This window comes from Emiliania huxleyi (genome assembly GCF_000372725.1).
Source record: "Emiliania huxleyi CCMP1516 unplaced genomic scaffold EMIHUscaffold_80, whole genome shotgun sequence".
Taxonomy (NCBI): Eukaryota; Haptophyta; order Isochrysidales; family Noelaerhabdaceae; genus Emiliania; species Emiliania huxleyi.
In genome coordinates this window covers 234,577-260,736 of record NW_005196020.1, presented here as the reverse complement: position 1 = coordinate 260,736, position 26,160 = coordinate 234,577, and the positions used below count along the sequence as shown (strand labels likewise).

Here is a 26,160-nt window from a genome sequence, read left to right as displayed (position 1 = left end):
GCCGACGCGAGTGCTGTGCTGTCCTGCAGTGCTGTCCACCGCGCTGTCCACCGCGCGTCAAGATCTCCCCTCAACGTCTGCCACGCAGACGCAGGACTGAAAGGTTCCTCTTCACGCTTGTCGCGATGGCGACGGCGCTCTTGCTGGCGAACACTCCTCTCTCTCCTCAGAAGCACACGCTTTGGGCCGTCCCGAGAGGTTGGTCGCCGCACTCGTCGTAGGCCGGATCCGCGTTGCTCCACGCGCTGCCCGACTGGCGGCCGGCAGCAGGTGCCGGCCCACACGCGGCACAATCCTCTTCGACAGCGGCGGCGGCGGTGGCGGCGGCGGCTCGCCTGTACTCAGTCAAGCCGTGGCAAGACGCGGGGATGGGCAGCCACCGCGCCGAGCTACGCCTACGAGCGACGGGCGGATACGGCGCCTTTGCGTGGGCGCACGTCGAGTGGCGGCTTCCTGGGATCGCCGTGGACGCCCGGATGCTGCGGCTGCACGCAGCGGCGGGCGGCGACGGGTCTGGCGAGGAGGAGGAGCGCGAGGAGCTGCCGCTCCACGTCACCTCCATCGACTCAGAGTCGGTCACGCTGCTCTTCGAGCCGCCGGCGCGGCCCGTGCCTCGCTTGCACCTCTATTACTTGCCGTTTGTGCGAACCGCTTGCGAGACGGGGCCGTCCCGCGCATGCTCGACGCCATACAAGCTCTCGAGCGCAGACGACAAGTGCGCCGCCGACTTTGGCGCGAGGGTGGGCGACTCGGTCTGCTGCGGCCAGACGGGCACGCTCGGCGACGCGAGCGCGAAATGCCCCGCCCGCGCGCCCACCTGCACTGGCTACGTCGCGGGCGCGGCGTGGGGGCAGTGCATTGCGGACGCGCGCGCGGTGCAGACAGGTTGGGCGCGGCGGGCGGCGGCGCTTGCCGCCGCGCCGGGCTGGCGCGACTCGATCCCGCGTGCCGCAGTCACCGGCTTTCAGGCGCGCGGGTTTATTTAACGCTGGTGCTCCTGTGTGTCACCGCCACGCTCCTCCCCGATCCGAACGGGCGAAGCAGCTCACGCCGCCTCGGCGCCCGCAGGCGCGCACCGAGCGGGACTCGTTCTACCCGATGGAGGTTGCGGCAACGGCGGCCGAGGCGCAAACGGGTGACTGAACACCCCTCCCTCACTACTCCGGCCGAGTTGTTGCTCCCGTCCCCGTTTGCAGGTGGCGTCTCTGCGCGCCAGCGGGAGGACGCTGATGGTGTGGCCGGAAGACCGCATCCGCCCGATCCGCATGACGCACACGCTGCCGCTGCTGTGGGTCGCCGCCGGCGCCGCCCCGGCCAACGGCTCGGCCTACCGGGGCGAGGCTCTGCGCGGCGAGTTCTTCACCTTTCAGATCGGCGCCTATGCGCCGCAGACGAGTCTGGCGCTACACGTGCGATGGACCGAGGCACACGCACCCGCTTTCCTGCCAGTCGTGTCGAGGCCTCCTCCTACCCGCCCTCTCACCCCCGGTCTGACGGGTCAGCCTCGCCGCCGACTGCCCTTGCCGTGCCTGCGCGCAGCTTCGCGGACGGCGAACCGGCGGCGTGATTGGCGCCGCTCGTCTGCGGTGCATCAACCTGCCGAGCGGCTCGGCGGCCGCTCGCGACGGGCTCCACGTCGCCGTCGGAGCGGTGCTGCCGCTGTGGATCGGGGTCGACGTGCCAAGCGACGCGCCGGCCGACTCGTACCGGGGCACCGTCCTCGTCAGCGCGGCGTGGGCGGAGAGCGGCGCCTCGGTGAGCCGCCTCCCCGCAGCCCCTCGCCTGGCGTTGTCCGACCGGCACCTCCACCCTCATGCCACGCGTGTGTGTGTGGACTCGCGCGCACCCAGGATGAGAGCGTCGCGGTGGAGCTGGCCGTGGGTGAGGACCGCGCTGTCGAGGCCGGCGACGGCGAGCCGTGGCGCCACTCGCGGCTTCGCTGGCTCGACTCGACCGCTGGCGCCGAGGAGGAGGAGGCGCCAGAGCAGCCGCAGCCGGCCGAGGAGTGTGACGCGGGTGAGGACGGGTGCGTGCAGCTGCAGCGACGCGAGGACGCCGTGGTCTTGATCGCCCCCGGCCAGGGGCAGATCGCCCTCTCGGCGCACGGGCTGCCCGCCAGCCTCAAGGCCCCCTTTTCCTCCCCGTCGCACCCTCTTCCTCTTCCGGCACAACTGCGGCTGCACCTTTATTCTCTTCCGGCCAGGTTGGCTCTGCCGAGCTGCTCGCCTCGCCAGTCGAGCTGCGGCTGCGGGACGGGAAGCACGACCTCAAGCTCTTGCCGCTCGAGCCACGGCTCGTGGCCGAGCGTGGCCCCGGCGGCAGCGTGAGCTGGAGACTGCTCGCGCGGGCGCACTCTGCCAGCGCGACTGCTCTCCACGTGCGCCTCTCTGGCAGCTTTGCCAACGACGGGTGTGCGGCTCCCAATCTCCGATTGCCCCCCCCCCCCCGCCCCCGCCCCGCCCCCCCCCCGGGCGCCCACACGCCCGCCGAACGGCCCAGACTCGCCGAGATGGCCGCCGAGCTGCACGTGAGCCGGCGTCTCTCCCCGAGCGGCTCCTCGGTCAACCTGAGCGACGTGCGGCTGGAGCTGCCGCTCCTCGAGGCCATGGTCCCCCTCATCAACGGGTTCGACGTCAAGGGAGGCTCGCGCCCCGCCGAGGTGCGCTGGCGGTGGGACAAGGCGCAGTCGACCCAGGACCACGCGCAGCGAGGCCTCAACTGCCGCGTCTGGCTCGGCTCGGCGGCCGCAGGGCTGCAGCTCAACCTACAGGGCGGCGGCGAGGCAGCGGCGGCCGTCGCGAGCAGCTGCGGCAACGACGAGGATGGGCGGCTGCAGTGCGGTGACGTTTCGGACGCGCAGTTCAACGCCGCGTTGGGCTCGAGGGAGTGGTACAACTCGAACCGCGGCGGCGCGACGGTGCTGCCAGACACCACGGGCGACCACCCGCCGGCCGTGCGCCTCTCTGTCCACACGGGCGAGCTGCCGCCGCTTCGGCCCGGAGAGCGGCTCCGCCTCCACTGGCGTCTTCTTCTCACACCAGTGCGCGGTGCGGGAGGACCCGTGCGGGCCGATTTTGCGACGAGGCACGCTCGCGCCGTTGAGGCGGCCGCAGCACCTCCGGACACTCTTCTCCGAGGCGCAGCCCGCGCGCGCAGGTACTTCCACATGCAGCGCCACATCGACCTGGGCGAGGCGCTCGACACGTCGCCGACGAGGCCGTGGATCATCCTGCACCAAGGCTCGAGCCTCCCCTCCTTGGCTCGGTGCCCGCACCGCCTCCTCACAGCCTCCCACCCCCTCCCCCCTACCCCCCGCCCCAAGGCAACCCGCTGATTCCGTACATCAACTACCCCTTCATCGACCTGCAGCCGCTGCGCCGGTACGTGCGCGACGCCCACGCCGCCGGCGCGAAGGTCAAGCTCTACTACACCGTCCGCGAGCTCTCCAGCCGCGCCGTCGAGCTGTGGGCGCTGCGAGCCCTGGGCAGTGAGGTTCTCATCTCCAGCCGCGGCAAGGCGGCTGGCCATGCTTGGCTGCGCGAGCACCTGAGAGCAAACTACACCGCCGCGTGGCACGAGGTGCTCACCGACGGCGAGGTGGACGCCGCGGTACAGACGCCCGCCTTCACCTCCCGCTGGGACAATTACTGGATCGAGGGCATCCTCTGGCTCGTGCGCAACATCGGCATCGACGGCATCTACCTAGATGGCGCCCCGTACGAGCGGACCGTGCTGCGGAGGCTGCGGCGCGCGCTGGCGGCCGAGCGGCGCGGGCGGCGCGGCGACCCTTTCCTTCTCGACTTGCACGCCTCGTGCGCGGGCAACCCGCACCTGCCCTACATGGAGCTCTACCCCTACCTCGACTCGATCTGGTTTGGCGAGCAGTGCGAGTACCGCACCTTCTCGCCGCCGATGTGGCTGGCCGAGGTCTCGGGCGTGCCCTTTGGCCTCGGCGAGCGCGCCCCGCCCCGCCCCTCAGCCCTCCATCCGATTTTGTGACCGAGCTCCCCCTCCCCGCCCCCCCAGGCAGCGAGCTCCTCGGAGACAACTCGGATCAGTGGCGCGCGACCCCTCGCTCCTTAGCTCGCGCCCCCCGCGCGCGCTCGCTCCTGGTGAGGTGGATGCGACCCCTGTAGGCAGGGGCTGGTGCACGGCATGACGTGCCGCATCTACCCCGACCCGTGGAAGTGCAACCCGCGCCCGCTCTGGGCGGCGCTCGACGCGATGGGCATGCTCAGGCCGCGGCTCCTCGGGTGGTGGGACCCCGCCTGCCCCGTCTCCCTGCTGGCCCCCACGGTCGAGTACGGCCACGGAGGAGGCAGAGGCCCCGCCGCGGTCGCGAGCGTCTTTATCGGCGACGGCGCGGCGGGGTCGCCACCCCGGTTCGCCGTGGCTGTGGCAAACTGGGCCGACCACCCGGTGGAGGTGCGGATCCGTGCAAACTATTCGGCGCTAGCCGCGCTCGGGCTGCGCAGCGAGCGGAAGCTGCGGCTGCGCGCGAGGGAGATTGACGGGTTTCAGAGCGAGGCGCATTGGGCGCTTGGCGACGCCATCCGCCTGGAAGAGAAGGGCGGCGGCGTCGACCAGGGCCTGCTGCTCTCAATCCTGTGAGGCGGGTTTGAGCGGTGCACAAAAAAGCGGTTACGACTTACGTGAGATCGTGAGTGTGCGCGCAGCGCGGCGGCTAAAATCGGAAGAAAGAGTGAACACGTCACGACAGCCACCACTGGCACCGCAGCAACACACATAGGCACACAGGGATTTCCCAGGAAGGTGTGCGGGCTAGCCCCCTCCCCGTCTTCAAGTGCGTTCTTTGCCGCCGCAGCCGCTGCTAGCAGGCGCGGTTTTCAGCCCCCTAGTCCAGCTCCATCGGCTCGATGCCCGACTCGACCATGCGCTTGTGGAGCGCCTGCCGCAGCGGCGCCAGCCCGCCGATCGCCTCGTCGCGCGCGCGGCGCACGTCCTCGCGCGTGTCAGCGCTCTCGGCCGCGGCGTCCTCGCACGTCCAGCACGCCGAGAAGATGTCGTTGAGCAGCTTGTACGCGGCCTCGCACACGGCAGCGACGCGCTCCTTGAGCGCCTCGATGAACTCAAAGATGTCGGCCAGCCTGCGACACCGCGGGGAGGCGCGGCTCAGGGCGCTGGGAGCTTGCGGGGAGCGGCGCGCAGCGGGGGGGGCGGGCGGGAGCCAGCCGCGGCGGGGGGCAGCGAGAGCGCACATCTTGTCGGTGAGCTCCTTGAACATGTCCTTCATCCCCACCTCCGCCCCTCCCTTCATCTTCTCCTGCATCCGCTCGAAGCGGCCCTTGCCCCCAGGCGCGTCGCGCGCGGCCGCGTAGGCCGCCTTCATGCGCTCGAGGATTTGCGGCTGCAGCCCGCGGTTGATGTCGCGCTGGCGCGTCGTCGTGTAGTCCTGCAGGCCTTCCATCTGCCGCCCCACCGCCAGCTCCAGCGACTTCGCCGCCGTCTGCGCCGCCTTGGCCACCGCCTCGGCCGGCAGCTCTTGCTGCGCGAGCGCCGCGCGCAGGCGCACCGTCGCCTCCTTGGCGTCGGCCTGCAGCTTGTCGCGGCACGCGCGCAGCAGCTCATTAGTTTTGGCGTTCATCGTCTGCTCCCAGCCCACCATGATCGACTGCTCCACCGGCTCGGCCAGCTCGGCGTTCCAGTCGATGTCGCCCACCTTCGGCGACGAGTATGAGCCGTCGCGCTGCGTCGTCGCCAGGTAGGTGGCCCACGCGAGCCCGCCACCTGCGCGGTCGCCCTTGCTGCGCTTGTCGCCCGAGCCCCACGACTCGACCGTTGCCAGCGCCTGCCGCTGCCCGCGCTCGACGCCCTGGTTGAACTTGGGCACCAGCCCGACGTCCACCTCGCGGCGGAGCGCCCAAGCGAGGTCGCTGCAGCTGGCCTCGCAGCGCGAACGCAGCTCAGCCAGCTGTGCGTCGAAGGCGGCCTGGCACTGGGCGCTCGCCGTCGCGCTTAGCCCGCCCGCGGAGCCCAGGTGCACCTCGATCTCGTCGACGAGGTAGGCCGTCTCGCGCAGCGCGTCGCGCGCCGCGCGCTCGCGCCGCTGCGCCGTCGTCTCGTGCACCGCCACGCGCAGCTCCGGGATGCCGGTCTCCTCCTCTGACTCGAAGGTGGCGCTCTTGCCGTCGCTCTGCGTTTTGATGCGCGCCACCTTGAGGAAGTCGGTGGCTGACACGCAGTGCACCCGCATCTGGTAGTCCTCGGGCCGGATGGCTGGAGCCGCCACCGCCGCCGGCGTCGCCGACGACGACGCACCCTGCTCCTCCTCGTCGGGCGCGCGCAGCAGCTCCTCGAGCCCCGCGCGGAAGTCGCTCTGCAACCGGCGCGATGCGAACTCGTTGCGCAGCACCGCGCACAGCGGGCGGAGCTGCGCCTTGAGCGAGGTGCACTCCGCCTCGTGCTGCACCTTCTCCTTGTCGTGCACGTGCCGCTTCCACGTGGCGTGCTCCTTCCTTTTCTTTTGGTGCAGATCGTTGGCGTCGTAGTACTCGTTCTTGGTGCGCTCCTCCTCCGCGCGCAGCGCCGCACACTCGTCGGCGCCCACGCGGACGCTGACCCGGCCATCAGCATCGGCCACTGCCCGCAGTGTGACGGCCGGACCGCCCGCGGCCACCTTCTGCTCCCACGCCTTGACCGCCTCCTGGGCCTGCTTCATGGCCTCCCTGGCCTCCTTCTTCGCCGCCTTGGCGGCACGCTCGAGAGCCCGCACGCTCTCCGCCTTGTCGATCTCCTCGTGCTCGAGTTTCACCTGCGCCGCTGCCGCGCGCCCCATCCGCTCGTGCAACTCGCGCATTCGCTCGGCGCGGCCGGGCTTGGTGGCGGCCTCCTTATGGTGGTCTTTCCAGATATCGGACACCTCGAGTTCGTCCGTCTGCGTGCACACAAAGCTGACGTTGTCCATCAGGCCGTCCATGAGCAGCCGCCGTTTGAAGTGCTCGCCGAGCAGCTCCTTGGCCGTGCGGTCGTCGACAGCGCGCATGATTGGTGCCACCACCCAGATGCCCGAGCAGGCAGTCAGCCGCCTCTGCGCCACCTTGTTGCGCACGACGTTGGCATCGCGGACGCCCGGCAGGTCGACCAGGCAGGCGCCCGAGCGCAGCACGTGCCACGGCCCCGCGAGTGTCACGTTTTGGATCAACGGCCAGTCCTCGGCCTCGCCCTCCTCGCCCTTCTTGTACACAAAGGGGTCGATCGCGCCGCGGAACTCGGTCGCCCACGCCTTCTTCTGCGCCTCCAGCGCGCGGTCGAGGCCCCTGCCCGAGGCGAGCGCCGCCGCCTCCGCCGAGCCCGCCTCGACCTCGCCCTTCTGCAGGTGCAAGACGTGGTTCGCGGCGCCGTCGCTCGGCGTGAGCAGCTGGCGCACACGCGGTTCGGCCGCCAGCTCATCGTATACGGCGTCCTCGTCCGCGTCAGCCGCGAACTTCTCCAGGCGGCCCTTGCCGTAGACCAGCTCGAGCGTCACCCACGCCGTGTGCCCCGCCTCATTGCGATCGGCGCGCGGGCAGCTCTCCGCGAGAGTACCCTTGTGGCTGCACACGTCCTGCACGAGCAGCTTAAGCTGCCGCAGCCAGTCGGCAAGCGCCATGAACTCGACGCGCGCTTGGTACACAGCGACAAGGCGCCCAGCCGCCGCCGTCCCGCCCACTTCGCCGAGCGCCGTGTTGAAGCGTAGCTCCACGGACGCCGCCGTGCACGCGCGCGAGCAAGACGTGGGCAGCGCCGACGCCTCGCCGATCAGCGCGTTGAGCAAGCTCGACTTGCCCACGCCCGTGCCGCCGAGGACGCCGATGACCGTCTCGGGGATGCCGCGCCCCTCGATCTCGGTGCACCGGCTTGCCCAACTCTCGCGGCGCTCGAGGCTGGCGAGCAGCGGCTCAGCCTCGATCTTGGCGCGCAGCTCCGCCAACACCCGCTTGCAAATGCCAAGCGACTCATGCGCCTCGCCTTCCGCACCATCGGCGCGCTTGTCATCGCGGCTGCCCTGACTGCTGTCCTCGTCATCGCTGTCGCTGTCGAGGGAGATGTCGACGCGCTGGCGCTTTGACGAGGGGGGCGGGCTCGCGTCATCGTCCGCCGTCTGAGCGAGAGTCTGCTCGCTGGTGATTGTCACCAACTTCTGGCGCGCGTTGTCGATCACGGCGCGCGCCACCTCGCACGTCCGCGCGATCTGCAGCGCCTGCTTCGCCGCCTCCACATCGACCAGCACGGCGGGGCCGCTGAGCGCTTCAAGGAGCTTCGCCTCTGCCTCCTTGCGTCGCTGCTGCTGCTGCCTCGCCACCTCGAGCGCCGCACGCGCCGCCGCCACCGCCGCCTCTGGCACGCCCGCCGCCTCGGCCGGCGCCACCAGCGCCTCCGCCGCCGCCACGTCCACCTGCAGCGCCGCCGGCGCCACCGCCGCCTGCAGCGCCGCCTGAGCCGCATCGCGCCGCCCCTGCGCCTCGCGCGCCTCCTCGATCTTCTCGCGCGCCCACGCCACCTCCGCCATCCCGACGCCCGCAGCCGCCGCGTGCTCCGCCGCCGCCGTCGCCCCCTCCACCTCCAGCAGCAGCAGCGGCTGTGCCACTGCGGCGCCCATCGCGTCGCGCGCCTCGTCGCGCCGCTGCTGCGCCGCCTTCGCCGCGTCCAGCTTCGCTCGGGCCGAGGCTTGCGCCTCCAGCGCCACGCCCGCGCTCTCGGCCGCCGCCAGCGCGTCGGCCGCCGCCCCCACCTCCACCTCAAGCGGCTCCGCCGACACCGCGGCCAGCAGCGTGTCGTGAGCCGCAGTGGCCTTTTCCGCGGCCTCGGCCTCCAGCGCCTCCTTCTTGGCCGCCTCCGCCAGGGCGGCAGCAGTCTCTACCGCCGCCGCCTTGGCCAGCGCTGCGGCGGCCTCGGCCTGCTTGGCCTCGGCGGCGATCGCGTCCGTCGTCGCCTGGGTAGGCGCGATGGAGCAGGAGGCGCCGGCGAGTCGCGTCTCAAGCGTTGCCGCGAAGGGCGAGCCCGCGCCGAACGAGAAGAGGGAGCGCTGCGCCACGCTCGGCGCAGGAGCCTGCTGCAGCTGCAGCTTGAGCGCCGGCTCGGCAGCGGCCACCGTCACTTCCTCGTCGCCCTCAGCGGCGCCGGGCTCCGGCACTGCTGCTGGCGCCGCCTCTGCCACCGCCGCGTCGCCCCTGTCGGCGGCGGGCCGGAATTTCTCGGCGTCGTCATGCACCGGCTGCTCGCAGCCGACCTTCTGCCGCTTGGCCGTCTCGTGCACACCGCGCTCGTCGCGCCGCTCGGACTGGTCCCCGCTTGCTGCGGGCGGCGGCGGCTCATCGAGCAGAACCATGGCCTCGGCCACAGGCTGGGCGGGCGACGCGTCGACGGTCTGCGCTGACTCAGCGGCCATAGCTTCGTCGTCTGAAAGCAGCGGCGCGGCAGCCTCGAACGCCTCCACTGCAGGCGCGGCGGGCGCGGCGGGCGCGGCGGGCGCGGCGGGCGCGGCGGGCGCGGCGGGTGCGGCGGGTGCGGCGGGCGCGGCGGGCGCGGCGTCGGCGGAAGCGGCGGGAGCGCTGAACTCTGTCGCAGCGGACTTCATCTTTTTGCGCGCCTTGAGCACGACGGTGTAGTCGCCCTCGATTGCCTGCCACGGGCGCTTCTTGCGCTCCTGCCCGCTGCTCCACGGCATGCCGGAGCTGGCGTCTTCGAAGTAGAATGGCGTCGTGCCGTCCTTCACACCTTCGGGAAGCTGCTCGTCGTCGAGCTCCTCGAGGAGCAGAGCGCGCACATCGGAGAGCGTCATGCCCTCCTCGATCTCGATGACACCACCACCACCCGTCGTGTCCACCTCAGGGCAGAGGATGCGGATGTTCCGCGTGGCGGGCGGTGCTCGGCACGCCACGCTGCTCGGCACGCCGGTCGAGCCAGCAGGCAGCGCCGCAAGCGGTGCGCGAGGTGATTGCTCCGCCATTGCGTACGAACGGAAAGCGCGGGAAGACGACCGTGTCGAAAAAAGAATTTAAACAACTCACAGCACACAGGCTCGACACAGGCGCGCAGGGGTCGCACTTCTAGCGAGGCCCACAGAGTGGGAGACTCCTATCACCGCCACTGCCACCCACGTGTCAGTCTGCCTGTGGTAGAAGAGACTGCCGGTGAGACGTCGGAGGAAGGTCGCTAGTCGAGAGAGATCGCCAGTGGATAGGGAGTCCACCGTGCTGCGAGCCTGTCGCTGTCCCTTGTCAGGAGCAGGAGAACTAGGAGAGCGCAACCAGTAGGAGGCCCGCGCTTGCCCCCGTGCCGCCGGGTGCAACCTGTCCTATACGAGAGATGGGATTCCTGTCGTGAGGGTGAACCCCCTGCCCAGCCCCCCTCCGTGTCGCGATGCGCTCCCCGCTCCCGTTCCCCTGTGTCCCTGATCGTCCTACAAGATCCTGCTTGTGCAGGTGGGGACCCTGTCCTTCTCCCACCCCTCGTTTGGCGTGTCCGTTGTATTTATTTATTTATCGACACAGGTGCGAACTGGCGAAAAAAGAATCTTGCAACCGGAAAAGTGAGCTGCATGCGCTTCTTAGCTCCCCGGCCCTGGATGTGCGGTTACTGACTGCACTCCAAGTGCTCCAAGTGCTCCGTAGCCTGATCGATTTCGACGAGCGAGCGATCCGAGGATCGAGCGGGGGGGCGATGGCTAGAGAGATCAATCAACGCTGATCGATCAACGTCAGCCGAGACGCCCGAGTGAGTGGCACTATACGGCTTGTAGTGTGGTAGTACAAGATAGGCTCACATGGATCATGGTCAGTGCGTCACAAGTCTTTAGTAAAACGCCAGCACTCGACACGACGAAGGTGCGTATTGGGCTCGAAGGCGCGGTGAACACAGCCGCCTCGAGCGTACCGCTAAAACACGAGCCGAGGTGGGAGGCGGAGGGGGCGGCGGCGGCGAAGAGGCGGGAGCCGGGAGAGCTGGGTCCAATGCCCTCTGCTGCTGGGGGGGGTCGGGACCCCCCCCCCCCCCCAGCAGCAGCGTTTTGCTGCTGGGGGGGTCAGACCTATAGGGTCACCCCCCCCCCCCAGCAGCAGGGATGACTTTAGATGTGCAGGGGGGGTACCGAGCAATGACCAATGTGCGGCGGCTCCAGCGCTCCTCCGGGCTTTGAATCACACCTCCCATTCACAGCAAGTACTCGTAAAAATGGCGCGTCAAATGCAGCATCCAGGCGTCTAAAGAAGACGACATGAATGAATGGTCACAGAGAATGTGTGTCAGACCTTTGCGCGGCAGCGCGGGGGGGATGAACAGCCATTCCGCGTGGTTGGTAGTTGAGGGGTTGAAGGGGTCTGTCAACCACTTGGTTGAGGGTTGAGGCCTCTGTCAACCACGTGGTTGCGACAGTTGAGGCAATCGGCCTCAACCACCGCTATGAGTCGAATTTGCAGAAAAAAGAAAGAAAGAAAACCGCCAACCCAAGGGAGGGATGGGAGAACGGCACGCCGCCACCACACAGGGATTTTAAGGAGAGGGGTGCGGTGCGCTAGCCGTGTCGCCCACCCTTGGGCGTCCGCCTCTTCCGATCTCTCTTCGCAGTCTCTCTCCTATTCTCGCTGCAACCTTCGTGCCACCTCGCGGTCTCCCCCTTCTCGTCGTGCTCTCCCTTGTCGCTTCTTCCTCTGTCGCGTCGCTCTGACTCCTCTGCCTCGTTCTGCGACGCCGCCGCCGCCTGCCGTTCCCTTGTTCTCTCGGCTTCTTTCGCCTTTTGGCGCAGCTCCGCCCTCCTTGCTGCATATCCTGGCCCCTCGACGCTCGAGTCTATCGAGCTCTCCTCGCGCAAGGACGAGTCTTCTGATGCCCACTGCGATCATTTGCCGCCCAGTCATGTCGTTGCTCAGGTCGACTCTCTCTTCGAACACTTGTGCCTTCACGGATGATGCCGGCGCTCGCTGGGGTCCCCTTCGGGTGCATCGTGACGGCTGACAACGGGATTTCCACTGGTTCGTCCTCCTCGGAGTCGTCTTCCCCCGCTTCCTTCCGCTCGGCTCTACGTTCGGTACGTTCGGCGTGGCTCACCCTCCATGCCGTGAACAGGCGCTTTATCCACCCTATATTCTTCTCTCGTTCCTCTGCCCGTGCCTTGGTCTTGTCGTTGTTTCGCATCCATGTCTGTATGGCAGTCGAGGCTGCCTTCCCCACTACCTGTAGTTCACTCGTCACCTCCCCCGCGAGCTCCCTTTTCTTTCTTTCGGGTATACAGAAAGTGGCCCGGAAGAAAGCACTTGCAGCACTTGGAGTGCAGTCGGTAACCTCACATCCAGGGCCGGGGAGCTAAGAAGCGCACCCAGCGAGCCGGATGATCGGCATCGGGCTACGGGCTAGAGAGCCCTGACCCCTAGCTAGGGGGGGCGCGCATTCGCCGCCGGGCGTTTCGTTTCTCCTTTCCAAGGTCTCGGAGGCCGAACCAGCCGCGCGTCGATCGATCAGCCTGCGTGCCCGCTGCCGGCCGGTGTCGCGCCAGAGGCCCGCCCCTCGTGCCGTCACGCGAGGCACGAAGATCAGCGGAAGGGAGCAGCGATGCTCGCGCTTCTGAGCACAGCGATGCTGTACAGTGCGGCTTGGCACAGCAGTGCCGGCGTGTTCCGGCACGTCGTGCTCCATCCGACCCATTCCGGCCCAGCGGCGGCAGTCACGATGGCATCAACCGACGACGAGAACGAGATGCCCTATGAGGGGCCTCCGCTGCCTGCCAAGGTGTGTTCGCTGCTCATGCAGTGCGCGATCCAGGCGCAGCTCTCCTACTACAACGAGTTCAAGAATGAGATGCGCGCGCGGTGGCTGGAGTCCTTCCTCGGCCACGCGCACCTTAGAGTGGAGCGCACCGGAGGACGCAAGAGCTCAGGCTACCCGCTCTACCGCGGCCTGAGCGATGGCCTGCGCTGCTCGTGGACCGAGTACCTGCAGACCATGCTCCGAGGCAAGGTGGAGCGCTACGAGGTACGCTACAAGATCGGCACGGCTGACGCGGCTGACACTGCGGGGTCGGCCGCGAGCGCCGCGGCGGCTGCTGGTGCAGGTTCGGCGGGCGACGCGAGCGAGGCGCCGTGGGCAGCCGCGTCGGCCTCGCGCGCGGCCAACCCGTACCTCAAGCAGTCGGGCCCGCAGTACAAGGAGTACAGCGAGGTGGTCGAGCCGCGCCGCGTCGCGCAAGGGCTGATGTCCATCTGCCGCCAGCTGGCCCTCGAGTGGAGCAGCGACCTGCTGAGCGTGTCGTCGGAGAGCCTGTACTTGGGCGACGTGTGCGGGAGCGGCGGCGGCGGCGACGGCGGCGGCGGAAGGGCCGACCCCTTCGACGGGAGCGGCGTGGGCGGCGTCCAGAACGGTGGCGATGCCTTCGCCACCCGTGACGTCGACTGCAGCGAGCGGCAGGACGTGGCGCCCTCCACGCCCCTCGGCGAGTACTTGGCAGGCAACGTGACGGTCGACGCACTGTGCATGGACCCACGAATCGCGCTGCCGCCGGCGTTGTACGCCTCGACGCGCGCCGCGTCGGGCAAGTGGAGCTCCGACTTTTCGGAGGCATCCTCGCCCTTTCGTGCGTCCAACCTCGACCTGCTGCAGCGGGCGTGCACGCGCGAGGCGGCGCTCTCGGCCTTGCGCGACTTGGACGAGGAGCAGAACGAGTCGAACTCGCACGCGGCGTCGGCGGAGTGGCTGCGCGAGAAGCTCGACGAGTGGCTGCCGCGGTTTGAGTCGCCGCGGCGACACCAGCTCGCGGGCCTGTTCGTGCTCGAGTTGCTCTCGAGCTCACCGCAGCCGCGCCAGCTAAGCAGCGGCGGGCTGGGGATGACCGAGCCGGCGCTGGTGGCGTCGCGCGTGCTCGCGCACCGGGAGGCGATAGCGCGGGATTGGGCCGCCGCGGTCGCGGGATCGGTGCCGACCGCGCTGCAGGAGCTTCTGCGGGAGGACCTCGAGGAGCAGCTCAACGCGGAGAGCGAGGAGCGGCCGCCACCGCTGCAGTAGCGGGGGGAGGGGGGGGCAAAGGGGAGGGGAAAAGGGGGGCTACATCAGAGTCCACCTACACAATGATTCATGTATCATGGCAATATCAATAACGAACTCGAAAACGCAGAAGGACACGACTCACGACCACTGAAGCGGTGGTCTGGGCGTACCCTACCCTACCTCATTGAGGTGCGAACCCTCCCGCTCATGGCAAGATCCACCTTAGTCAACCCGCAGGCCGAGGGGCAGTCCTGCTAATACATGGCAGATGACAACCTCCTCGACGGAGGGCAACGCTCTGACGAGCAGCACGAAGACGAGCAGCGGGCAGCAGAGCCTCCGCGCGGACTGCTGCTCATCGGGGTGTACAGCGTTCTCTTCCTGCGCTATGTCATCGCCACCTTCCTTTCCGCCTTTTTCACGCCCGTCGCGACGGCGTGGGGCATCAGCGGCAGCTTCAACGGGCTCATCTTCGCGGCGTACCCGGCGGGAATGTCGCTGACGTCGCTGTTTGCGCCGCAAATCGTCCAGCGGCTCGGCACGCGCACGGCCATCTCACTCGGGCTGCAGCTGACGTCGGTGCTGACGCTGGCGTTCGGACTCACTCCCGACGCGGTGGACGCGTGGGGCGGCGAGACGGCGCAGTACAAGTGGGGCTTCCTGGGCTTCTACTGGCTTAGCGGGCTGCTCGGCTCGGTCGCGGAGAACGCCGCCATCATCCTCGCCACGCAGCAGTTTCCAGACCGGCTCGGCACGGTGATGGCCTCCATCGGCACCATCTCCGGCGTGGGGTGCATGGTAGGGCCGGTGGTGGGCGGCGTGCTCTACGACCTGCCCGCGGACGGGAGCATGGGCATGCGCTTCCGCTTCCCCTTCTTCGTCTGCGCCCTCGCCTCGCTCGCGCTCGTCTTGCCGCTCCGCGCTATCATGCCCGCCGGCGGCATCAGCAGCGACGGCGCTGGTGGGGAGGGAAGGGCCGAGGACACGCCGGGGGCGGGCGGGCGGGAGGACGCGCCGGACGAGCCCGTCTCGCCGGCGACGGCCAAGGCGGGCGCTGCTGAGCTCGGCCTCGAGGACGTCGCTGCCGGCGGCGCCGGCGAGGCGCGGAGAGGGGCGTCGGCTGGCGCAGTGTGCGCTTCTCCACTCTGCGGCGCGTCGGTGCTGCTGGGGCTGGGCTCGACGATGCTGTCGGGCGGCGTGGTCGCCACGCTGGACCCGACGCTCTCGTACCGGCTGAGCGCGCCGCCCTTTTACGCCTCGGCCTCACTCGTCTCCTTCGTCTTCATGTACTCGTCCGTCGTGTACACCCTGTGCTCGGTCCCGATCGGCAACGCCCGCCCGCCCCGGCCTGCGCCTCCCCGCCTCGCCTCACCCCGCCTCACCCCCCGCCCTGTCGCGCTAGGCGGGCTCGTCGACCTCTTCCCCTCCTCGTCGCGCTTGTACAAGGCGGTTACTGCTTCCGGCTTCGCCGTCCTCGCGCTCAGCTTCGCGATCCTCGCGCCGGCGCTGCCTCGGACGGGGCCAGGAGCGCCGCCGCTCTCGGCGCTGCCGCCGGCGGAGCTCAATTCTGTGTCGGCCGTCATGGTCGCGATGGGCCTCAAGGGAGTTGGGTCCGCCCTCTCCAACAACGCCGTCTATCCAGACATGGTCCTGCTCCTCCCGCCCGACAAGATGACCCTCGCCTCCGCCTCGGGCCTGTGGAACGCGGCCTACTCGCTCGGTTGGGCATTTGGGCCGCTGCTCGGCCGCCTACCCTCTTCAGCCCGGAGCGCACCGCCGCCCCCGCCTCACCGCAGACCGTGTGCGGCACAGGCGGGCTCCTCTACGAGGCGAGCCGCACCGCGCAGCTCTGCGTCGGCCATGACCTGGCCAGCTGCGACGCAGGCTCGGGTGACGCCGACGGGGCCGGCGTTGGCGCCGGGGAGGTCAGCCCCTCCGCGGGTCGACCGCCCCCGTGCCGACTCTCTCGTCTAACCAGAAGCGCGCTCCCCGCCCTGCAGGCAGTTGCGTGCGAGTGCGAGTGGGCGCCGCACAACGGCTTCGACTCAATGGCGACGATCGTAGCTGCAGTCTCGGCCGTCTACGGCGTGGTGCTGCTGGGCGCATGCCTCCTTAACGTTGGGGCACTCCCTCCCTCCGCGCGAGCGCTCAGGCGAAGTTTATTCTGAGGGACGCAGCAAAAACGAAAAGGAAAACGGCCGCTCTTGCGCGCGATACACCATAGTCAAGTCCATAGTCCATACTCGAGAGCGATCATGCACTTGATCATGCACTATAAATTTATTGTGTCCAAGGCCGTCCCGTTTTGATCAGTCAGTGAGGGGACGGATTGAAGATCCCTCACACCACAAGACCGTGGGGTGCAGGGCGCGCGGGGACACACAATCATGTCCACCTAAATCCCATATCTCGTCTCAGAGTTTGACCGTTTTTATTTATTTATTTCCCGTTTTGATCTCTCGCCGGTCTGTGCACTGTGGGGGGCCGAGCCGCCTCGGGGTGGCGGGCGGGCGGGCGTTTTGAAAAACAGAAAACAGAAAACAAGAGGGGCCCGGGGCGCGGGGGCCCCGGGGACCCCACCGTGGGAGTAGAAAATACGCCCAAGGGGGCCCAAGGAGGCGGTGCGGGGCAGCAGCATCAGGTGAGAGCAGGAAGGATGGCGATTAGGGTCGGCTTTGAACAAGGGTTTCCAGGGTTTAGATCAGTATTGGTGTCGGCACACATCCCCGCCACACGTGGGCCACACATGAGGTCAGCGGGAGCGGCGCGGGCAGTGCCTCTCTCGCAGGCTGATTTTGGCTGTTTTGGAGTTTTCGAGCTTGTTTTTGTTTTCAGACTAGGGGGGCCGACCCCCTCAGAGGCGGCGGGCGGGCGCCGCTCACAGTGCACAGACCGAGAGATCAAAACGGGACGGCCCAAGGACCACCATCAAAAAACTAAAAAGCCCCGCGTGCGAGCGGGGGCGTCGTCTGTGCGTGCCTCTTCTCCCCGCGCGCCCCCGCCTCCGCGCTCTCCGGCCTCCGCGCGGCGCGCGGACCTCTCTGTCTCTCTGAGCTCTCCGTTGACTGGTCTCTAGCTCTTGCACGTAACCCCGCCGGACCGCCCTGAGAAATCTTCTCTCCGCAGAAACGGGCAAGATCCCAGAAGCGAGAAGGGGTCACGCTGCGCAGCGCGTTCGAGATGTCGAGGTCTCAGTCCGCATCAGGACACGCCTGCTGCTGCTGCTGCTGCTGCTGCTGCTGCTGCTGTTGCTGCTGCTGCTGCTGCTGCTGCTGCTGCTGCGGCTGCTGCTGCTGCGGCTGCTGCTGCTCCGAGCTGTCCTGCGGAGCAGGCGGCAGAGTCCGTCGCCCCCCCACCACTTTCTGACGCTTCGCCGCGTAAGCGGCCTGGCGCTTCACGACCTCTTCGACATGCGCCGCGATGGCCTGCTCCGCCTCGCACTCCTCCAGATCCTCCTCGTCACCGTCCTCGTGCACGCAGTGGAAGAGGGCAGCATCCTCGTCGGTGGCCGGCAGCCATAGCGTGATTTTGCCGTGCACCGCAGCTCCCTCGAAAGACCGCACGACCTTCCTGCCGACAAACTTGTGTCCTCTCGCCTGCCAGACCTCGCCAGCCTCGTCGTCCTCCTTTGCCAGCACCGGCACCGCGTCAGAGCCACCTTTGAGAACGTCATGCCCGGCCGCAGCGCCGTCGGCCGCCTCTCCGATGCGGTAGACGTTGGTCGAGCCGATCTGCGTCCACAGCGGGGTCGTTCGAATCTTTTCGCGGCCCAAAGCGGTGACAACGCTCTTCCGCAAATTGCCGTACGACGCTGCGGCGGGGGAGGCCTCGATGAAGGCGTAGATGTCGTCACGCACAGTGTGGCCGGCTTTGAGAGCGGCCAGAATCAGGCTGCGCATCGTGGTTGCCTGCTCGCGCTCGGACCCCGACGCGCCAGGATCCGAATCCGCGCGGGCGGCGCCGCAAGACCTCGGCGGCGCCGACTGCGACTCGATCAGGTAGCCATCGAGCTCCTCCACTTCGTGCGGCCCGCCCTCCTGTGTCCCACCTCTGCGCGTCGCGTCTGCGGCAGGTGCCGCGGCGCTCACGAGGCCGTGCTCGGCGAGCTGTCGTTGCGAAGCCGCCAGCTGTTTGCGCAGATCCGCAATCTCGCCGCGCGCGCTGGAGAGCGCGGAGCTCAGCGGAGCCTTGGCAGACGCCTCGTGATACAAGAGCCGAACGGCATTGGCGAGCAGCTCGTCGGCCAGCTCGACGTCCCTCCCCAGCCGCAGCTCCTAGCATTGGAGGGTCCCGCTGAGATAGTTTCACACACCCGCTGGTGCTCGAGACGGCTCTCGCTCCTCCCCGTCGGTGCGAAAGACGAGGCACCTCCCATTGGGCCCCACGCCGATGTAAATCTCCTCCTCTTCTCCGTCGTCCTCGTACGAGAGCAGGAACCAACCGTGCTGGCGATGCACCCGCGGCGGCCCCAGCACGGCGGTGAACCAACTGCCGCCCCGGTCCTCGTCCTGCCACCACACGCGCACGACTTCTCCGTGCAGGTCTGCCGGCGCGCCGTTCAGGATGATATCTTGGGGATCAAAGGCAGTCGCCCGGAGGTCCTCGGGCCGGTATGATCGCGTCGAGAGGCGATAATCGCTCAGCTGCAGCCGGCACCTGTGCGGGTCCGCCGCCTGCACAACTCGCCCCTCTGTGCCGTCCGTTGCCCGCATGCGCTGGCCGCACATGCGTGAAATGCGCGACGCGGGGAGCGCACGCGGGCGAGAAGCCTGTGCTGGACGGTGCGGCCCAGGCGCCAGCCCCCTCCTGGCTGACTGCGACGAACCGAATCGCCTCGCGCCAGCACTTGTGGTTCTTGCACCTGCCAGTCTTGTAGCGGCCGCCCTGCCGGGATGCCTCGCTGACGAAGGCGTCGGCGAGGGCGAGCCAGTTGCGATGGTGTACGCCGACGGTGTACCGCCGCTGCGCCTGCTGTAAGAACTCGCTGGTAGACGAGAACTCCGAAAGATCGAGCAGCTCCGCCGCCGGCGTAAGCTTGGGCGGGTGGTAGCGGCGCCGTCCCACCGCCTTGGTCTCCTGGAAGGGCCCGACGACGTCTTGGTATAGCGTGCGCCCGTCCCACTCGCGCCACGTCTTGCCGACCGCGTCGCGAACGGCGCGGAGGCGTTTGTGAGCCTCCCGAAGCTCGTCGAAGCGCTCTCCCGGCGCGAGGGCCACATCGAGGTCGCGGAATGGCTCGTGCAGCTCGCGTATCGGCCGCGTGACGAGGGCCCACGTGCCGACCCACGCTGCCTCACGGATGTCCATGGCACTGGTCAGGCCCATACCGCCCATCCTGACCGGAAGTCGGGCCTGCTGAACAGCGACCCGCCACCGTGGGCTGTTGCGTCCGACCCGCGCGCCACCCACGAGGGTGTAGAGCGCCTCCTCCATCAGGCGGTCGTGCTCGCGCGCGGCGTCCTGGGTTACCGACGGCGGCATAGTGCGAAGGAAGAAGGTGAGCGTGGTGTTGCTGCAGAAGCGGAGGAGCACCTGGGCGAGCTGCTGCGCGGTGTGGATCGTTTTGGTGTCGCGCAGCGCCATGATGCCCGAGAGCGGCTCCAGCGCCTTGCGGACGCGCTTGACGAGTTTGTCACGGCACCACGCCTTGTCCCCGAGGTACGCCCCGAGCACGCGAATACCGCGAAGGACGCCGTCTGCGGAGTCCGGCGTGCCCTTGACATCCGTGCGGTCGCGCACCGCGTCGAGCGAGCGCGGGTCGGGGGCCCACATGCACCGCTTGGACTTTGTACCGAGCTGAAGTCCGTGCGACTGGTGCCTTCGGCAGCGGCCGCGGGCGGCTGCAGCCGCTGAGGATCTCCAGGTCGGCTCCCACGGTGGCAGCCGCCAAGGGCAGCCACCATCGTGGGGACGCGCGAAACTTGCCCGGATGAGAATTCTGAAAAGTCTGAAAGAAAGTGCGGGACCCTTCTTTGTGGCTGAGCAGAAGAGCAGTAGAGCACACCGCCGCCCGTGTATGGCCTCGAGCGCCGAGGTGCAGCAAACGCTGCTCGATTTTGTGCAAGTGCTCATCCACCAGGTGCTCTTCGCTCGCAAGGTCTACCCCGAGGAGACCTTTGAAGCCCGCCGCCACCTCGGTGTCGCGGTGCGCAGGCGAGTGCTGTCCCCGCCAACACATTATATCCCAGCGCCCCCATGCCTCTCAGGGCCCGGATAATTTCGCACTCAGGTCGCGGCACCCAGAGCTTTGCGCCTACATCGATGGTGCCGTGCGCGACCTTGCCGATCTCCTGCGCCGTGGAGAGGCAGAGAGGCTGGCCATCCTTGTCCTGGGCGCACCACTCGCGCAATCTTCCGCCGCTCCGTCGGATGTGCTCGTGGTACCGAATGTGCTCGAGACGTTTGTCCTCGAGCTGAGTGGAGCGCCCGCTGCGATTTCCGGCGTGCACAAGCTCCTGGAGCAGCTGCGCGGCTTCCTCGTGCGGGTTTGCGTCTGCGAGCAGCAACTCACGCCACTCGCGCCGGAGGAGCTGAGCTTCAGCCTCGAGGTGCACACCGTGCACGCCCCTTCGGAGGAGCTGTGCCAGCGCTGGGTGTCCTGTTCGCGGAGCGAGGCTGGCACCGGGCCCTCACGCATTGTTCCGCTCAAATCGATGGTGGCCGAGGAGGCGGGCTTCGACATGCGGTTGCTTGTGGCACAGCGTCAACCCTGATCGGCGGTGCTGAGAATGGGTAGAGGAGTTGCGATTGACGTTCCGATTCGTGGTGGCGAAATGGGCAGGGTTATTTTAGGACAATGATTTTTTATTTTCGTTTTTTCGTACGCGCGTGTGCGTGGCGTGGCGCTGGCGGAAGCTGTGGCGCCCCCCCGGCACCCCCCCCCCCACCGCCCGCACCCGCCAGCCGCCAGCCGCCCGCTCCCAATAGCGGCCGGCCCACCCCAAACGGCCCGCGCCAACAGCGCGCGCTCTACATTGGGGACTGCCGAGTCCCCGCTCGCAAGATCTCCCGCACACGCTCATGCTCGTACGGTGGCCTCGTGCCCCTGCGCCGCCTCCGTTTCGCTCGCCTTTCGTTCCTCCCTCCGCTCTCCTTTGCGCCGCCCTCTTCCGCTGCCCTCGCCGCCATCAGCGCCTCCCGCCATTCTCTCCCCGCCTCCGCCTCCGCCGCCGCCTCCGCCTCCGCCTCTGCCGCAGCCTCCGCCGCCGCCTCCGCCGCCGCCGCTGCCGCTGCGTCCGCCTCTGCCGCAAGCCGGTGCGCCGCGTCGAGGCCGTCCGCCATGCGCCCCACTAGCCGCGCGAGGTTCTCCCGCCGAAGCGCCGATACGGGCAGCACGTGCGAGGTTGCCGGGCCGGCCGGCGTCACCAGGCCCGCGAGCTCGCCGCGCGCGCGCCGGTGGGCCACTTCGCTTCGGAGCTCCGCGAGGCGCGACGCGGCGGCGGCGGAGGCGTCCGCCTTGTTTGCGGCGATGATGCACGGTCTCGCCGCGAGGCCTGGCAGGTAGCGATCGAGCTCCTGGGGGCGAGGGGGGAGGGGCGCGTGGAGCCGCGTGGAGCCGCGCGTCCGGCTCTCGCCGAGACGGCGAGAGGAGGCAGACGCCGTCGGGCGAGAGGCAGTAGCCGAGCAGGGGTGGCGCGCCTCTTGCAGCAGTGCGAGCTGCACCGCCGGGTGGCGCTCGGCGCAGGCGAGGTCGAGGACGTAGCAGAGCAGGGAGGTGCGCTCGATGTGTGAGAGAAAGGAGTGGCCGAGCCCTCGGTTCTCGAACGCACCCTCGACCAGGCCGGGGATGTCTGCTACGCTAAACTCCGCCCACGGCGACGCAGGCGCGGTCACCGAGCCGAGCTGCGGGTGCAGCGTGGTGAACGGGTACTCGGCGACTTGCGGCGTGGCGCGAGAGATTGCCGCGAGCAGCGACGACTTACCCGCGTTCGGGAAGCCAACTAGGCCGACGTCCGCTACCGTCTTGAGCGTGAGCGCAAGCGTCGTCTGCTCACCCGGCAAGCCATCCTCGGCGAGCCTCGAGCTCTGCAGCCGGCCCGACCGAAGCGTCACGTTGCCACGGCCGCCGGCGCCTCCAGCGGCGATCACCACTTCGTCGCCCTCGTAGATCAGGTTCGCCAGCAACGTGACCGTCTCGTCGGCCGGATGGAGCGCCGGCACAACGGAGCGTGTCACCCTGCCGAGACGCTCGACGGCTGTGCCGCACGGCACCTCGATGTACACGTCGGCGCCACGCCTGCCGTTCATCTGACTGCTCGAGCCATGCGCCCCTGGCCCGGCGCGGAAGGAGTGCCGCCCAAGAGACAGGTCACCCACGCCGCCGCTGGCGCGCACAAACACACTGCCACCGCCGCCGCCACTGCCGCCGTCGGGCGGCCCGCGCTCGACGCGGGTGTCACGGAAGAAGCTGGCGCACCCGTTGCCGCCGTGTCCACCCGCCGCGAAAATGCGCACGCGGTCGACAAATCGCGCGACCGAATGCCGGTGCTTGCGCCGCGCCATGTATGTAGTATGTTGTGCGCGGCAGTCCTGTTTATCGCCTGTGGACAGTGGTGGCCGGGTAGCGGGTCGCGAGCGCCTCCACCTCCTCCCTCCGCAACTCACCGCCACGTTGAGAAAATGGGGCCCTGGCGTTGCGTGCCCTCCGGCTAGCCCCCACCCCGCTCACGGCCCAGCGCTCGGCGGCGATGGAGGTGGTGCTGCTCCCGCTAGACCTGGGAGGGTGCGGAACGATGGACCCGGCAACCAACCTGGCCAAGGACATAGCGGTGAACACCCTGGCGGGACTATGGCCACGGAGGCTCCGACGTCAGTTCATTCTTCCTCGCCGACTAGCTCGCCCTCCTCGTCGCCGAGCGCCAGCCCCACAGCCTCGCCGACGGCATCACCTACCTGGATCACAGCCTCGCCGACGGCGTCACCGACCGCCAGCCCCACAGCCTCGCCGACGGTGTCACCTACCAGCACCCCCAGCTCAGCCCCGTCCTCGGCGCTCTACCGTTCGGTCAGAGCTGCCACCGGGACTCTGTGACCATCGAGTGTCTTCCCGTAGGCTCCGACGTCTGTTCCCACGCTTGCGCCGTCCGCGTCGCCGAGCTCCTCACCCTCCGCGTCGCCAAGCGTCAGTCCCTCTTCAGCGCCAAGCAGCTCTCCCAGCGCTTCCCCCTCTTCGGCGCTCTGCCGCCAGGTGGAAGCTGCCGAGAGGACTGTCCCTGACCGCCGGTTCTCTTCCCGTAGGCTCCGACGTCAGTTCATTCTTCCTCGCCGACTAGCTCGCCCTCCTCGTCGCCGAGCGCCAGCCCTTCCTCAACCCCTAGCAGCTCTCCAAGCTCCGCACCGTCTTCGGCGCTCTCAGCAAGGTCCAAGCTGTCACCTGAACCGTCCCTGACCGTCGGCTACCTTCCCGTAGGCTCCGACTTCAACTCCTACGCTCGCGCCGTCCGCGACGCCGAGCTCCTCCCCCTCCACCGCACCAAGCGCCGCTCCCTCTTCGTTTCCTAGCGCCACCCCGAGCTCCGCACCTTCGGCTTCGCCGAGCGCGACTCCGACGAGTCTGCCTTCCTCGTCCCCGAGCGCTGTCCCGACCAGTCTGCCCTCCTCATCGCCGAGCGTCGCGCCCACCGCGGCTCCTTCATCCTCCCCGACGTCGACGTCGACAGCGTCACCCACTGCCTCGCCGCCCTCGACGCCTCCCGCCTCGCCCCCCTCGTTGCCACCAGCGTCGCCGCCTGCGTCGCCTCCCGCCTCGCCGCCCGCGTCGCCTCCCGCCTCGCCGCCGTCTTTACCTCCCGCCTCGCCGCCCTCGTCACCTCCTGCCTCGCCGCCCGCGCTGCCTCCTGCGTCGCCGCCCGCGTCGCCTCCCGCCTCGCCGCCCTATTTGCCACCGGCCTCACCGCCCTCTTTACCTCCCGCCTCGCCGCCCGCGTCGCCGCCCGCCTCGCCGCCCGCGTCACCTCCCGCCTCGCCGCCCTCATCGCCTCCCGCCTCGCCGCCCGCGTCGCCGCCCGCCTCGCCGCCCGCGTCACCTCCCGTCTCGCCGCCCTCGTCACCTCCCGCCTCGCCACCCTCGTCGCCGCCCGCCTCGCCGCCGTCTTTACCTCCCGCCTCGCCACCCTCTTTGCCTCCCGCCTCGCCGCCCTCGCCGCCGCCGCCGTCGCTGTCGCCCTCACCGCCCCCAATTCCCTCCACGCCGCCGCCAGCCCCGCCCCCTCCCACGCCGCCGCCTCCGGCACCGCCGCCGCCTGCCCCTCCGCCGCCCTCGTCAGCTCCGACCTCCGCCCCCAGCGTCTCGTCGCCCTCGTCAGCTCCGACCTCCGCCCCCAGCGTTTTCCCTGTTCTTCCCTCCTCGTCGCCCTCGTCAGCTCCGACCTCCGCCCCCAGCGTCTCGTCGCCCTCGTCACCTCCTGCCTCGCCGCCCTCGACGCCTCCCGCGTCGCCGCCCGCGTCGCCTCCCGCCTCGCCGCCCGCGTCACCTCCCGTCTCGCCGCCCTCGTCACCTCCCGCCTCGCCGCCCGCGTCGCCGCCCGCCTCGCCGCCGTCTTTACCTCCCGCCTCGCCGCCCTCATCGCCTCCCGCGTCGCCGCCCGCGTCGCCGCCCGCCTCGCCGCCCGCGTCACCTCCCGTCTCGCCGCCCTCGTCACCTCCCGCCTCGCCACCCTCGTCGCCGCCCGCCTCGCCGCCGTCTTTACCTCCCGCCTCGCCACCCTCTTTGCCTCCCGCCTCGCCGCCCTCGCCGCCGCCGCCGTCGCTGTCGCCCTCACCGCTCCCAATTCCCTCCACGCCGCCGCCAGCCCCGCCCCCTCCCACGCCGCCGCCTCCGGCACCGCCGCCGCCTGCCCCTCCGCCGCCCTCGTCAGCTCCGACCTCCGCCCCCAGCGTCTCGTCGCCCTCGTCAGCTCCGACCTCCGCCCCCAGCGTCTCGTCGCCCTCGTCAGCTCCGACCTCCGCCCCCAGCGTTTTCCCTGTTCTTCCCTCCTCGAGTGGGTGCCAAGGGGACGGGCGGAGAACGCTAGCTATGGGACGGCGGGAGGCGGCGGATTGGAATAGGGCGGAGGCAAGGTGCGGTGAAGGATACTCGAGTAGGGTGGCGGCGGGAGGGGCAGCGGAGGCGGGAATGGCGATGGGAGTGGGGGGAGGCGGGAGGGCGAGCGAGGGCGGCGGCGATGGCAGTGGCATCAAGGCGGAGGGCGGCGGCGGCGTGAGCGGCGGCGGCGGCGGCGTGGGGCGAGGTGGAGGGCGGCGGCGGCGTGGGCGAGAGCAAGATATCGCCCGACAGACAGCCTCATCGGCGGCAATTGGCTGGGCCAACGGTACGAACCTGTGCCGCGCAGCCGTGTCGGCTGACTGGCGCGCGACTGGGCCAACTAGTCATGGTCGTCGCTTCCCTGGCCGGTCTCCGAGTCCTGCTCCTCGCCCGAGTCCTCGTCCAAGTTCGAGTAGTCTTCCTCCTCTTCGTCCTCTTCGTCGATCTCGTGGAGCCGGCTCCTGGCCCGACGCCCGTGACGCTGGGGCCGACTTGTGCTACGCGCGCTGCGACCCGGACCGCCACCTCTGCTGCCGCCTGTGCTACCCGTAGTCCTTGCCGGCGAGCGAGTGCCTTTTGCGGGGCTGTCGCCAGAGCGGGTGTCGCCACGGCCGTCTTCTGATCTGTTTTGTGGTCTGCGCGCTGCGGCCGCTGCGCTGCGCGTCTCGAGGCGCGCCGCAACACAGCCCGTGTAAATGGGGTAATGGATGAAGCATCCCCGATGGCCGGGGGGGTGTCCCATGGCCCCGGGGTGGCCGGGGGCACGCAGGGAGCGCCGCTACGGGCCGCTGCGGCGCCCATTTCGAAGAATGCCATCCTGGAATATAGGGTCTAGGTCTGAGACCGTCGCGCGACGCAAGCCACGCGCTCCTACCACGTGCCAGACCGTCGAGCAGGCTGTGCTGCAGGCTGTGGCCGGGCGACGGAGACGGCAGAGACGGTGGCGACGAGAGTTGCACGCAAGTTGGGCGGCACGGCACGGCACGGCGGCGCGGCGGCGGCGGCGGCGGCGGCGGCAGTGAGGGCTGGCTGATAAATGCTAGATCTGGCGAATGCACGCCACGCCCACGGCGCAGTAGTGGGGAGATGGGTAGGGCTTACCTCGTCGGGGCCTCAGGCTCAGCGCGCCACGTGTTTGGTTCAATCGGTGGGAACGCAGAACG

The 26,160-nt window shown here is 69.2% G+C and overlaps 7 protein-coding genes across 7 annotated transcripts; 5 read left to right on the top strand and 2 right to left on the bottom strand.

Annotated features, from left to right (window-relative positions):
- Positions 1–368: 368 nt before the first annotated feature.
- EMIHUDRAFT_453362 (hypothetical protein) lies at positions 369–4,611 on the top strand (the record flags this gene model as incomplete). The annotated part of the gene is made up of 13 exons (XM_005759307.1): positions 369–885; positions 969–991; positions 1,069–1,104; positions 1,197–1,232; positions 1,341–1,409; positions 1,540–1,755; positions 1,851–2,126; positions 2,204–2,409; positions 2,500–3,084; positions 3,157–3,239; positions 3,323–3,729; positions 3,847–3,927; positions 4,141–4,611. 13 exons carry the CDS (start codon positions 369–371, stop codon positions 4,609–4,611), a joined length of 3,006 nt encoding a protein of 1,001 aa, XP_005759364.1.
- A 244-nt stretch (positions 4,612–4,855) lies between these two features.
- EMIHUDRAFT_106621 (hypothetical protein) lies at positions 4,856–9,949 on the bottom strand (the record flags this gene model as incomplete). The annotated part of the gene is made up of 2 exons (XM_005759306.1): positions 4,856–5,108; positions 5,220–9,949. 2 exons carry the CDS (start codon positions 9,947–9,949, stop codon positions 4,856–4,858), a joined length of 4,983 nt encoding a protein of 1,660 aa, XP_005759363.1.
- Positions 9,950–12,427: 2,478 nt separating this feature from the next.
- EMIHUDRAFT_438618 (hypothetical protein) lies at positions 12,428–14,082 on the top strand. The gene has a single exon (XM_005759305.1). The coding sequence runs from the start codon at positions 12,547–12,549 to the stop codon at positions 13,990–13,992; it is 1,446 nt and encodes a 481-aa protein (XP_005759362.1). The 5' UTR covers positions 12,428–12,546; the 3' UTR covers positions 13,993–14,082.
- Positions 14,083–14,169: 87 nt separating this feature from the next.
- On the top strand, positions 14,170–15,048 carry EMIHUDRAFT_438616 (hypothetical protein; the record flags this gene model as incomplete). Its single annotated transcript, XM_005759304.1, has 1 exon — positions 14,170–15,048. A coding segment is annotated over exon 1 (813 nt), but the record flags the coding sequence as incomplete, so codon positions are not given.
- A 181-nt stretch (positions 15,049–15,229) lies between these two features.
- On the top strand, positions 15,230–16,433 carry EMIHUDRAFT_438612 (hypothetical protein). The gene is made up of 4 exons (XM_005759303.1): positions 15,230–15,301; positions 15,377–15,718; positions 15,787–15,899; positions 15,975–16,433. The coding sequence occupies exons 1-4, from the start codon at positions 15,259–15,261 to the stop codon at positions 16,140–16,142; spliced, it is 666 nt and encodes a 221-aa protein (XP_005759360.1). The 5' UTR covers positions 15,230–15,258; the 3' UTR covers positions 16,143–16,433.
- A 3,557-nt stretch (positions 16,434–19,990) lies between these two features.
- Positions 19,991–20,687, top strand: EMIHUDRAFT_218642 (hypothetical protein; the record flags this gene model as incomplete). Its single annotated transcript, XM_005759302.1, has 2 exons — positions 19,991–20,119; positions 20,181–20,687. The coding sequence occupies 2 exons, from the start codon at positions 19,991–19,993 to the stop codon at positions 20,685–20,687; spliced, it is 636 nt and encodes a 211-aa protein (XP_005759359.1).
- Positions 20,688–21,648: 961 nt separating this feature from the next.
- EMIHUDRAFT_68600 (Spo0B-associated GTPase) lies at positions 21,649–22,476 on the bottom strand (the record flags this gene model as incomplete). Its single annotated transcript, XM_005759301.1, has 2 exons — positions 21,649–22,107; positions 22,150–22,476. Coding segments are annotated over 2 exons (786 nt in total), but the record flags the coding sequence as incomplete, so codon positions are not given.
- Between the last annotated feature and the right edge of the window lie 3,684 nt (positions 22,477–26,160).

Coding starts and splice junctions, on each gene's coding strand:
- EMIHUDRAFT_438618 (XM_005759305.1), top strand. CDS start 12,547: ATGCTCGCGCTTCTGAGCACAGCGATGCTGTACAGTGCGGCTTGGCAC.
- EMIHUDRAFT_438612 (XM_005759303.1), top strand. CDS start 15,259: ATGTACTCGTCCGTCGTGTACACCCTGTGCTCGGTCCCGATCG. Junction 15,302..15,376: donor CCTGTGCTCGGTCCCGATCG/GCAACGCCCGCC, acceptor CTGTCGCGCTAG/GCGGGCTCGTCGACCTCTTC. Junction 15,900..15,974: donor CCGGCGTTGGCGCCGGGGAG/GTCAGCCCCTCC, acceptor CCCGCCCTGCAG/GCAGTTGCGTGCGAGTGCGA.